This window comes from Leopardus geoffroyi, chromosome A2, assembly GCF_018350155.1.
Source record: "Leopardus geoffroyi isolate Oge1 chromosome A2, O.geoffroyi_Oge1_pat1.0, whole genome shotgun sequence".
NCBI lineage: Eukaryota > Metazoa > Chordata > Mammalia > Carnivora > Felidae > Leopardus > Leopardus geoffroyi.
Genome location: NC_059331.1, coordinates 4,878,408 through 4,891,033, shown reverse-complemented (window position 1 = coordinate 4,891,033; position 12,626 = coordinate 4,878,408). Strand labels below are relative to the sequence as shown.

General features: G+C 54.8%; 1 protein-coding gene across 2 annotated transcripts in view; it reads left to right on the top strand.

The window, feature by feature from the left end:
- LOC123605203 (complement C3-like) overlaps positions 1-7,153 on the top strand; it is a 40,153-nt gene extending 33,000 nt beyond the window's left edge. For both annotated transcript variants that reach the window (XM_045491751.1, XM_045491752.1), the window contains 12 exons: positions 62-220; positions 365-424; positions 540-630; positions 748-799; positions 2,347-2,434; positions 2,516-2,605; positions 5,357-5,462; positions 5,660-5,749; positions 5,925-6,008; positions 6,566-6,649; positions 6,740-6,875; positions 6,971-7,153. In XM_045491751.1, the coding sequence (XP_045347707.1) occupies positions 62-220; positions 365-424; positions 540-630; positions 748-799; positions 2,347-2,434; positions 2,516-2,605; positions 5,357-5,462; positions 5,660-5,749; positions 5,925-6,008; positions 6,566-6,649; positions 6,740-6,875; positions 6,971-7,112 (1,182 nt within the window). In that variant the 3' untranslated portion in view covers positions 7,113-7,153. The remainder of the gene's footprint in view (positions 1-61; positions 221-364; positions 425-539; positions 631-747; positions 800-2,346; positions 2,435-2,515; positions 2,606-5,356; positions 5,463-5,659; positions 5,750-5,924; positions 6,009-6,565; positions 6,650-6,739; positions 6,876-6,970) is intronic.
- The last annotated feature ends 5,473 nt before the right edge of the window (positions 7,154-12,626 follow it).

The following is a 12,626-nucleotide window of genomic DNA, read 5'->3' as shown; positions in this document are numbered from 1 at the left end:
GTGGGTTCTAACGACTTTCTCAGTCTCCTGGCTCACCTTCATTCTTTCTTATGGGCTCTAGGCCACCTTCATGGTGTTCCAGGCCTTGGCCCAATTCCAGAAGGATGTCCCTGACCACAAGGACCTGAACCTGGAAGTATCCATTGAACTGCCCAGCCGCAGCTCTGCCATCAGGCACACCATCCTCTGGGAATCTGCTAGCCTCCAGCGGTCAGCAGAGGTACAACTGCCTAGCCAAACGCTTACCGTCCCCCTCCACAACAACCAGTGTTTGCCACAGGCAAGAAATAGGGCATATGACTATAGCAACCAGGGGAAGGCTTGGTTCCCAACACCCTCTCTCTTCTCTCCCTGCTCCCTGCAGACCAAGAAAAATGAGGATTTTGTAGTAACAGCTAAAGGGAAAGGACAAGGCACCTTGTCGGTAAGGAACAGGAACACACACCAGCTTGGCCCGCCTTCTCTCAGCCCCTCTGGCCCGAGGGACACTCTTCTCAACTCAAGTGGGCTGACACTGCATTGCCCTGTGATCTCACCAGGTGGTGACAATGTACCATGCCAAGCTCAAAAGCAACCACACCTGCAAGAAGTTTGACCTCAAGATTAATGTACGACGAGCTCCTGAAGATGGTAAAAGAGTTAAGACCCTACCTGTTACCCTTCCCCCGCCTTCATTCGAATGTCTGCCTCCTTCCTGAGTTGGGACCCAGGGACACCTCCCTCCCATTTTTCTGTCTGTGTTTCTAGTCAAGAGGCCTCAGGAAGCCCTGGACACCATGATCCTTGACATCTGTACCAGGTAAGTGATGGGTCACTGGGGGTCATCTTGGCCATTCCTCTGTCTATAGCAAGACTTCTCCTTTCCATGACCTAATCCTTTCTAAGAGCATATTGTGCATCTGGTATTGTCTGAAGTACCTGCCAGGAGGTGGGTACCCCAGGCAGTCCTCACTTTGCATTGGCAGTCCAACACGAGCGATGGCCCCATAACCTGAAATTATTCAAGCAGTGTCAACAAATCAGTGGGGGAAGTTGCCATTGTTGCATGACCTTTAAAGCGTTTTATCAAGGGGCGCCTGGGTGGCGCAGTCGGTTGGGCGTCCGACTTCAGCCAGGTCACGATCTCGCGGTCCGTGAGTTCGAGCCCCGCGTCGGGCTCTGGGCTGATGGCTCAGAGCCTGGAGCCTGTTTCCGATTCTGTGTCTCCCTCTCTCTCTGCCCCTCCCCCGTTCATGCTGTCTCTCTCTGTCCCAAAAATAAATAAACGTTGAAAAAAAAAAATTAAAAAAAAAAAATAAATAAAGCGTTTTATCACAGCTTCAGAACTCTCAAACTGCCAGTGAGGAAGGTACAGAGAAATGGAAATTACAGTAACATGAGAATTTGTTTAGCATGCTGTAAACTACAACATTAGAACATGGAGATAACAAGCAATTCTTGTTCTCCTTTGTAAAACACTTACCAAAAGTGCTGTGGGTCTTCCTTCTGTTGTGTCACTTGGGGTAGGGATTGAGCAGGCATCTTTCCTATGACATAGTGAATTGTCACGCTCCCTGCTAAGTTAGGTCAGCTTCCAACATCCTATCTTTTGAGCGGCCGATGACACAAGACAGCCGGTCCCTCCAATGGCAGCAAGGGTGACATTCGCACAGTCCGCTGTTCCTTCTCTAACTCCGTTTCTGTGCTTTCAAATTTTCCCTCCAGTGTCTTCATTTCTCTGCTGCCTTTCATCTTGGCTGGCAGATCCCTCTGCCAGTTGACCAGTTTTGTGAAACGTCATGCGGCTTATCCCTGGGAGATAAGGAAGTACCACAACCACAGGCCTTGCTGTCTGTGCATGAACTGCTCAGTGACCCATCACAGACAGACTTTGAAAGGAATGACGTGATTGGTCACTGACCGTGATGCGTGTCTGTGATTTGCACAATGATTGGTGGACTCAAGATCCAGAGACAAGATTTGTACTCGTACTTTATGCAATTACGACTGCTGTACCCTGGTGCTGGGGGCCTGGCGTTATTGAGCTAGACCATGGTAACATTTTCTCGTCTGCATTTTCTGGACGAATTGAGGCATGGAGAGGTCAAGTGACTCATCAAGTGTCATATGGAGCTGGGATTTGAACCCGTGCAAAGGGGCTCCAGAGCCTGAGCTTTTAGTCACCTTGACCATGACACTGCCTTTCCTTTATTCCATTTGGGGAATGTTTCCCACAATCTAATATCCTTCTGTGCTGCTGTGTGGGAACCAGTAACCCCAGTCTCTGACCAGACCCCCTTGTGCAGACACTGTGCCCCAGGGCTGATCCTGCCCTGGGACCAAGTACCCTCCCCCTGCCCCATACAGGTACTTGGGAGACCAGGATGCTACCATGTCGATCCTGGATATATCCATGATGACTGGCTTTTCTCCTGACACTGGTGACCTTGACCTGGTATGAAGGGCTTGGGCTTGGGGGCTGGCATCAGTGGACAAAGACTTGAGGGCAATTTTCACAAGTCTTACCCTTCCGCAGCTGAGCAATGGCGTTGACAGATACATCTCTATGTACGAGCTGAACAAGGCCTTCTCAAATAAGAACACCGTCACCATCTACCTGGACAAGGTAAGGCTTCCCATGGGGATCTGACGTCTACCAGGCAGGCCTCCTTCTGGGCCACACCAGGCCCAGTCTAGGAAGTGAGGGGTCTCTGCTGCTGGTTGGTGGAGGGAAGGGGCATAAAAAGAAGGTGGACAACCCGGGTCATCTCATCTTTTCTAAGCAGCTTACCTTCTGACCAGTCTCATTCCAACCTCATTTTACACTTGCTTCCTCCAACTTCTTCTCATCATAGTCCTAAACAACTTTTGAAAGGAGCCACTTGGGTTTAAAAAATAAAGTGCTCAGTGCTGAAAAGCATTCCCCTTGCTCCGCTCCCCCTGGGTTTTCTCTCTCCGTGTTTGCTCTCCATCGGACTTTCTGTCACTGCCTTCCTCTCTAACATTGACTTGAGCTTCCTCCTCTCCCCTACTTACATCTTTCCGTTTCCCTATCCTCACATGCCCCCTGCTAACTTCCAAAATTCCCAAAGTCCCCTCACCGCATATTAGTCAGCATAAGCAACACTAGCTGCTGTAACAAGCCTCTCAAGAGTATGAGGGTCCCAACACAAGAGTCTTGTGCCTCCCACTCAGGTAAAGTCCAGTTGGGAGGCTAAGGGAAGGGTTTTCTGCTCCACACACTAAGTCAGGGATCTGCTCACATTCCTTCTTGGGGCTCTGCAATCCCTAGGATCTTAGAGTCCTCTGCTGGACCCCTCCTCCCTGGAAGAAAAGAGGATTGTGCATGAGCTAGTGGTTGACGTTTTCTTGTACTGGACTTTTTGTGCACTTAAATTTTTATAGGATTCCAACCTTACAGGGAAGTTGCAGAGCAGTAAAACACAGTTCCATATACTCTCTACCCAACTTCATTAAGTGCTAGCCTGTTTCTCCAAGTACACCTGTCTATGTATATCTATTTCTGTTTCTCTCTCTCTCCCTTTCTTTGTCTTTATTTTTTCAGCTTGAATGAGAGGTCACTGACATACAACATTGTGTAAGTTTAAGGTGCATAACATAATGATTTGATGTATGTGTATATTGGGAAATGATCACCACCATAAGTTTACTTAACATATTTATTACTTCACATAGTTTTAATGCATGCGTGTGTGTGCGTGTGTGTGTATGTGTGTGTGTGTGATGAGAACTTTTAAGATCTAGCCTCTCAATAAGTGTTTCTTTTCAATTTTCTAATGTTTATTTATTTTGAGAGAGACAGAGAGAGAACACAAGCAGGGGAGGGGCAGAGAGAAGTAAAGACAGAATCCCAAGAAGGCTCTGTGCTGTCAGAGCAGAGCCCAATGTGGGGCTCAAAGTCACAAACCCATGAGATCATGACCTGACCTGAGATAAAGAGTCGGATATTTAACTGACTATGCCCTCCTGGTGCCACCCCAACAACTACTTTTAAATATAGCATTCAGTACCATTAACTGTGGATGTTTTTATGGGCAGAGACAGCAGTCCGGTGGCCAGAACTGATCAATCACATGGCCACACTGAACTAGGAAAGGAAGGGATAATGTAGCTGTGAGCCTTGGAGAAGTGGAAATGGCTGTGTTGAAGTGCTCATCAGTCTTTTGGTAGAGACTCCTGCTCCCTCACTTTCTCCACCACTGTCTCAACCCCCAGGACCCTATGCTGGGCTCCATTCCGTGTCGCCCCACTGACCAGCCTCCTCCTTCCCCCCAGATCTCACACGACCTGTCGCCCCACTGACCAGCCTCCTCCTTCCCCCCAGATCTCACACGACCTGTCGCCCCACTGACCAGCCTCCTCCTTCCCCCCAGATCTCACACGACCTGTCGCCCCACTGACCAGTCTCCTCCTTCCCTCCCAGATCTCACACGACCTGTCGCCCCACTGACCAGCCTCCTCCTTCCCCCCAGATCTCACACGACCTGTCGCCCCACTGACCAGCCTCCTCCTTCCCCCCAGATCTCACACGACCTGTCGCCCCACTGACCAGTCTCCTCCTTCCCCCCCAGATCTCACACGACCTGTCGCCCCACTGACCAGCCTCCTCCTTCCCCCCAGATCTCACACGACTTGTCGCCCCACTGACCAGCCTCCTCCTTCCCCCCAGATCTCACACGACCTGTCGCCCCACTGACCAGTCTCCTCCTTCCCCCCCAGATCTCACACGACCTGTCGCTCCATTGACCAGCCTCCTCCTTCCCCCCAGATCTCACATGACCTGTCGCCCCACTGACCAGCCTCCTCCTTCCCCCCAGATCTCACACGACCTGTCGCCCCACTGACCAGCCTCGTCCTTCCCCCCAGATCTCACACGACCTGTCGCCCCACTGACCAGCCTCCTCCTTCCCCCCAGATCTCACACGACCTGTCGCCCCACTGACCAGCCTCCTCCTTCCCCCAGATCTCACACGACCTGTCGCCCCACTGACCACCCTCCTCCTTCCCCCCAGATCTCACACGACCTGTCGCCCCACTGACCAGTCTCCTCCTTCCCCCCCAGATCTCACACGACCTGTCACCCCACTGACCAGCCTCCTCCTTCCCCCCAGATCTCACACGACCTGTCGCCCCACTGACCAGCCTCCTCCTTCCCCCCAGATCTCACACGACCTGTCGCCCCACTGACCAGCCTCGTCCTTCCCCCCAGATCTCACACGACCTGTCGCCCCACTGACCAGCCTCGTCCTTCCCCCCAGATCTCACACGACCTGTCGCCCCACTGACCAGCCTCGTCCTTCCCCCCAGATCTCACACGACCTGTCGCCCCACTGACCAGCCTCCTCCTTCCCCCCAGATCTCACATGACCAGGAGGACTGTCTGACCTTCAAAGTGCACCAGTACTTCAACGTGGGGCTTATCCAGCCCGGGTCGGTCAAGGTGTACTCCTATTACAACCTGGGTGAGCAGCCCACCTAGGGTCTGGGGGGCCTGGGGGCCTGATGGTCCAAGGGATCCGTGTGAGGCGGGGCCTGAGGGTCCCAGGGTTGGGGACCTGGCCTCTCCAGGTCTGAGGGACTGGAGTTGGGCATCCAAGCCCCTGGGCCTCTGGGCTGGAGGCCCTGGCCCTCTGACACCTCCCTGCCACTCTGCCCACAGATGAGAATTGCATCCGGTTCTACCACCCAGACAAAGAAGACGGGTTGCTGAGCAAGCTCTGTCACAAAGACATGTGCCGCTGTGCTGAGGGTGGGTGCAGAGAAGCCAGGAAGGGTGGACACACACCCCCGGATCCTCCTTCCATGGGGGTGGCCCGAGGGGCCTCTGAAAGCCCACACCCATGGACACCCACACGGACCCAGGGGCGGGGGGCCCTGGACAACGCGTGTCATACAACCATGTCCCCCACTCATCCACCACACAGAGAACTGCTTCATGCACCCGATGGATGAAAAGATCACCCTGGACGAGCGTCTGGACAAGGCCTGTGAACCAGGAGTAGACTACGGTGAGTGGGCACGTGCACGTGGGTGCCTGGGTGAGTGACACTGTGTGGCCATGGCTGTGTGTGAGACTGGCTGTGAGTGCCCCTGGCTGCATATGGCTCTACGTCAGGCTGCGGTAGCAGGCGATGTGTGTGTGGGTGTCAATGTGTTATGAGGGGCCATGAGTGCATGGGGAGCCACGCTAATGAGTCGGCCAGGTGTGCAGCCAGTGTGAGAGCGGATATGGTCGTCTGCCCGTCGTGTGTGTGACATTGTAGTCGTGCCAAGCCATGGAGATAAGAGACAGTGCTTGTGGGGGATAGTGGATGGGAGGTTATGCATAGGACTCCACTGTGGTGAGTGTAATTGTGCACATGGCCGTGTGTGGCTGTGTGACGTGGTGGTTGTGGGAACACATGTGGCAGGTGTGTTACTGGGGGGCAGGGACTGTTGCACGTGTGGCTGTGACCCTGCATGTGTCTCCTTGGGGACGCCATACGCCCAGGTGCGCCTGCAGGTGAGGGTCCCCACAGCCCCCCTTGCCCGTGACCCCACCGTCCTTCCCCTCCTCCCCCATCAGTGTACAAGACCAGGCTTCTCAAGAAGGAGCTGTCAGAAGACTTTGATGATTACGTAATGGTCATCGAGCAGATCATCAAATCAGGTCAGCCCTGCAGTCTGTGTTCCGTCTTTCCACTTCCTTCTTGCTGGTTCCCTGCCCTCCCCACTCAGCGTCCCTGTCCGTCCCTTCCAGGCTCTGATGAGGTGCAGGTTGGACAGGAGCGCAGGTTCATCAGCCACATCAAGTGCAGAGAAGCCCTGAAGCTGCAGGAGGGGAAACATTACCTCATGTGGGGCATGTCCGCCGACCTGTGGGGAGAGAAACACAAGTGAGTGTCAGCCCTGTGCATGCCCCACCCCCCGCAGTGGGTCGCCCCTTCCCATGCTTTCCCTGCCCTGATCCTGACTTGTTGCCATCCCCCAGCATCAAGTATGTCATCGGGAAGGACACCTGGCTGGAACAGTGGCCAGAGGCTGATGAATGCCAGGATGAGGAGAACGAGAAGCTGTGCCAAGACCTGGCCAACTTCACTGAGAACATGGTTGTCTTTGGCTGTCCCAACTGACCCCTGCCCACAGTCCCCACAATAAAGCTTCACTGAGAGTTCATGTGTCTCCCAAAGTCGGAAGGTCTTGGAGAGGGAGGAAGAGGCAGCTGTGATCCCCTGCTTCCTCCCCTGCAACTCCTTCCTGCCTGTGGATCACCTGCACGTTTGCTTCCTCCCCCGGGGAGCCCGTGCCCACATGCACCTGCACTGCACCTGCACGTAGTCTGAAGTGAGCCTGCGTTTGCGCCAAGCGCTCACCTACTTGCTTTCTTTCCGCCTGCATCGTGACCTGTGTGTCCTCTGCCTCCTCCTCTGGGTCCTCACCAGTATCTTCACCTACATCCTTCTCTCATCCACTGTGTGGGTACCAGTATCCTCACCTGCTTTACCCCAGCCCTCACGAGCATCTTATGCACGAGGGCTCCACAGTCCTCTGCCTCCTCACCTTCCTCCCGCCTGGATCCTCCCCCTCCTCACCTTCCTCCCACCTGGATCCTCTGCCTCCTCACCTTCCTCCCACCTGGATCCTCTGCCTACTCACCTTCCTCCCACCTGGGTCCTCCCCCTCCTCACCTTCCTCCCACCTGGATCCTCCCCCTCCTCACCATCCTCCCCACCTGGTTCCTCCCCTTACCTTCCTCCCACCTGGATCCTCTCCCCCTCCTCACCTTCCTCCCATTGGATCCTCCCCCTCCTCACCATCCTCCCCACCTGGTTCCTCCCCGTCACCTTCCTCTCACCTGGATCCCCCACCTCGTCACCTTCCTCCCACCTGGATCCTCCGTCTCCTCACCCTCCTCCCCACCTGGATCCTCCCCTTACCTTCCTCCCACCAGGACCCTCCACCTTCTCACCTTCCTCCCACCTGGATCCTCTGCCTCACCATCCTCCCCACCTTGATCCTCCCCCTTCTTACCTTCCTCCCACCTGGATCCTCCCCCTCCTCACCTTCCTCCCACCTGGATCCTCTGCCTACTCACCTTCCTCCCACCTGGATCCTCCCCCTCCTCACCTTCCTCCCACCTGAACCCTCTGCCTCCTCACCTTCCTCCCACCTGGATCCTCTGCCTCCTCACCTTCCTCCCGCCTGGATCCTCCCCCTCCTCACCTTCCTGCCACCTGGACCCTCCCCCTCCTCACCTTCCTCCCACCTGGATCCTTCCCTTCCTCACCTTCCTCCCACCTGGATTCTCCGCCTCCTCACCTTCCTCCCACCTGGATCCTCCCCCTCCTCACCTTCCTCCCACCTGGATCCTTCCCTTCCTCACCTTCCTCCCACCTGGATTCTCCGCCTCCTCACCTTCCTCCCGCCTGGATCCTCCCCCTCCTCACCTTCCTCCCACCTGGATCCTCTGCCTCCTCACCTTCCTCCCACCTGGATCCTCTGCCTACTCACCTTCCTCCCACCTGGATCCTCCCCCTCCTCACCTTCCTCCCACCTGGACCCTCTGCCTCCTCACCTTCCTCCCACCTGGATCCTCCGCCTCCTCACCATCCTCCCCACCTGGATCCTCCCCTTACCTTCCTCCCACCTGGATCCTCTCCCCCTCCTCACCTTCCTCCCATTGGATCCTCCCCCTCCTCACCTTCCTCCCACCTGGACCTCTGCCTCCTCACCTTTCTCCCACCTGGACCCTCACTCTCCTCACCGTCCTCCCCACCTGAATCCTCCCCCTTCTCACCTTCCTCCCACCTGGATCCTCCCCCTCCTCACCTTCCTCCCACCTGGACCTTCCGCCTCCTCACCGTCCTCCCCACCTGAATCCTCCCCCTCCTCACCTTCCTCCCACCTGGACCTTCCGCCTCCTCACCGTCCTCCCCACCTGAATCCTCCCCCTCCTCACCTTCCTCCCACCTGGACCTTCCGCCTCCTCACCGTCTTCCCCACCTGGTTCCTCCCCCTCACCTTCCTCTCACCTGGATCCCCCACCTCGTCACCTTCCTCCCGCCTGGATCCTCCCCCTCCTCATCTTCCTCCCACCTGGATCCTCACCCTCCTCACCTTCCTCCCACCTGGATCCTCCCCCTCCTCACCTTCCTCCCTCCTGGATCCTCCCCCTCCTCACCTTCCTCCCACCTGGACCCTCACCCTCCTCACCTTCCTCCCACCTGGATCCTCCCCCTCCTCACCTTCCTCCCTCCTGGATCCTCCCCCTCCTCACCTTCCTCCCACCTGGACCCTCACCCTCCTCACCTTCCTCCCACCTGGATCCTCCCCCTCCTCACCTTCCTCCCACGTGGATCCTCTGCCTCCTCACCTCCTCCCACCTGGATCCTCTCCCCTCCTCACCTTCCTCCCACCTGGACCCTCACCCTCCTCACCTTCCTCCAACCTGGACCCTCACCCTCCTCACCTTCCTCCCTCCTGTATCCTCCCCCTCCTCACCTTCCTCCCATGTGGATCCTCTGCCTCCTCACCTTCCTCCCACCTGGATCCTCCCCCTGCTCAACTTCATCCCCACCTGGATCCTTCCCTTCCTCGCCTTCCTCCCACCTGGATTCTCCGCCTCCTCCCCTTCCTCCCACCTGGATCCTCTGCCTACTTACCTTCCTCCCACCTGGATCCTCCCCCTCCTCACCTTCCTCCCACCTGGATCCTCTGCCTACTCACCTTCCTCCCACCTGGATCCTCCCCCTCCTCACCTTCCCCCTATCTGGATCCTCCCCCTCCTCACCGTTCTCCCACCTGGATCCTCTTGCTCCTCTCCTTCCTCCCACCTGGATCCTCCCCCTCCTCACCTTCCCCCTACCTGGATCCTCCCCCTCCTCACCCTCCTCCCACGTGGATCCTCTGCCTCCTCACCTTCCTCCCACCTGGATCCTCCCCCTGCTCAACTTCATCCCCACCTGGATCCTTCCCTTCCTCGCCTTCCTCCCACCTGGATTCTCCGCCTCCTCACCTTCCTCCCCTCCTGGATATTTCGCCTCCTCCCCTTCCTCCCACCTGGACCCTCTGCCTCCTCACCTTCCTCCCCACCTGGATATTGTGTCCTCACCTTCCTCCCACATGGATCCTCTGCCTCCTCACCTCCTCCCACCTGGATCCTCTCCCCTCCTCACCTTCCCCCTACCTGGATCCTCCCCCTCCTCACCTTCCTCCCACGTGGATCCTCTGCCTCCTCACCTTCCTCCCACCTGGATCCTCCCCCCCTCACCTTCTCCCCACTTGCCCCTCATCTGCAGCTCCCTTACAACTCCATTCACTCCTTTGCTTGCATTTCAAGCGGCTGTGCCCAGAAGGGGGCGTTAAGGGGCAGGCTGGGCTCATTTCCACAGTAGATATGCGTGAACCAGGGAGGGGAAGGAATGAGTCAGCATTCAAGGGCTGAAGGGGGGTTGTCGTGGGGGTATTGCGGTCACAGCACCACCTGCACTGCATCGGGGGCAGCAGTCACAGGTGAATAGTTTCACTCTCTGCAGACAGAACTGAGTCCCTGGATGTCTCTTGTGTTTAATAACACCACTAGTACGTCTAGGTCTGTAGATGTTGGGATCCAGTCCCTGACTCTAGATGAGGTCATCATGGGAAAAGCCCTGAGCCTGGCAGTCACCCCTTTTCAGCCCATTTCCTGTATGAAATTGGCTGTGTCCTGTGAACCCCACCGGGTCCTGTGAACCCCACCTCCCAATTCCAGGAATATGAGGGAAATATATAACCGTCCCTCCTGCTACTTCCAGTCCCTGGTTGTCAGCACCCCTGTCAAGGGGAGGCTCAAAAGTCCTCATCACTCACTAGGTGTCCCAGCAGACCTCTGGCAGGTTGCCCCTCCGGCCACCTTTATGTCCTTCTTGTCATGGTTTTTCATGCCAATTCCCCCTTTCTTCTGCCCTGGGATTCATTTTCTTCCTTTTTTTCAGAAAAAAAACAAAGACACTGGGTATTGTTCTGTTTGGGCACCTGTGGTTCCAGACTGCGAACAGCACAGACCTGATCATGAGACTCACATTCTGAAGACAGTGTAGAGTTGATTTCAGACAGTTAAGGTGTCCAAAAAGGAATGAAGAACAGGGCACCGTGAGAAAACCTGCCTACGTTGGGGCCACCACTATGGTCATTTAGATCAAATAGTGGTCATTTTATGTGTCAACCTAGCTAGGCTATGGTTTACTCAAACACTGATCTCCATGCTGCTGCATAGGTAAACCTTAGATGTGATTCACACCTACAGTCAGTTGACTTTCAGGTTATACTTGATGATGTGAGTGGGCCTCATCCAATCAGTTGAAGGGCAGAAGAGGAAAAGAATCGGTTTCCTAAGGAAGATGGAATTCAAGATATCAGCATAGAAATTCTGCCCGAGTTTCTAGCCTTTAGACTCAAAACTATAACATCAACTCTTAAATGAATCTCCAGCCTGCTGGCTTGTCTGTGGATTTTAGACTTGCTAAACCCCAGTCACATGAGCCAATTCCTTAAAATAAATTGTGTATGTGTGCATGTGTGTGTGTGTCTGTGTGTGAGTGCAGATAGATGATAGATAATAGGTGGTAGATGGATGGATGGATGGATGGATGAGTGGACAAATGGATGGATGGATGGGTGGAGATATATTACTGGTTCTCTTTCTCTGGAGAGTCATGACTAATGCAGATGGTCAGGGAACACAAAGAAACCTATCATGAGGAGGGAATTCTTAAGCCAACACACAGATGACAAAGAGGAGAAAGCCTTGGAGGATTTGAGCCACGAGGCGTAATGTGCTAGCCCCTGACCACTCCGTGGGAAGCCACTGCAAGATTTTTTTTAATTTTTTTTAATGTTTATTTATTTTTGAGACAATGCGAGAGACAGAGTGCAAGCAGCAGAGGGACAGACAGAGGGAGACCCAGAATCAAAAGTGGGCTCCAGGCTCTGAGCCGTCAGCCCAGAGCCCAACGCGGGGCTCAAACTCACGAACCATGAGATCATGACCTGAGCTGAAGTCGAATGCTTAACTGACTGAGCCACTCAGGCGCCCCAGCTGCTGCAAGATTTTAAGCAGGGAAGACATGAAGGCTGACTTATGTGTTTGGAAAGCTGATGGTAGCAATTCCAATCCTAGCTATCTCCCCAAAGACTTGGAAGCTGGTACCCAGACAAATATACGTGCGAGCATGCTCATAGCAGCACTTTGCCCAGTAGCCCAAAGGTGGAAACGACTGAAGCATCCCTCAGCGCATGAATGGGCAAGCAAACTGGGATGTGTCCATACACTAGAACATTCCTCAGCCCTAACAAGCAAGGACCTGGCTGAGACTTGAAAACATTATACTCAGTGAAGGAAGCCAGACACAAAAGACCACAGGTTGTGTATTTCCACTTTTATGAAATACCTGAACTATTCAGGACAGGTAACTCCATAGAGCAGGAAAGCTGACTAGTGGTTGGCAGGGGCTGGGAGGCCTGGGGGATGGGGACTGCTTTATGGGTATGGGCATACCTTTCGAGGCGCTGAAAACGTCTGGGGACCAGACAGAGTTGTCCGACTGTGGAAATGCCCTAAATACCACTGAACTGCTCACTTTAAAATGGTTGCTTTTACGTTATGTGAA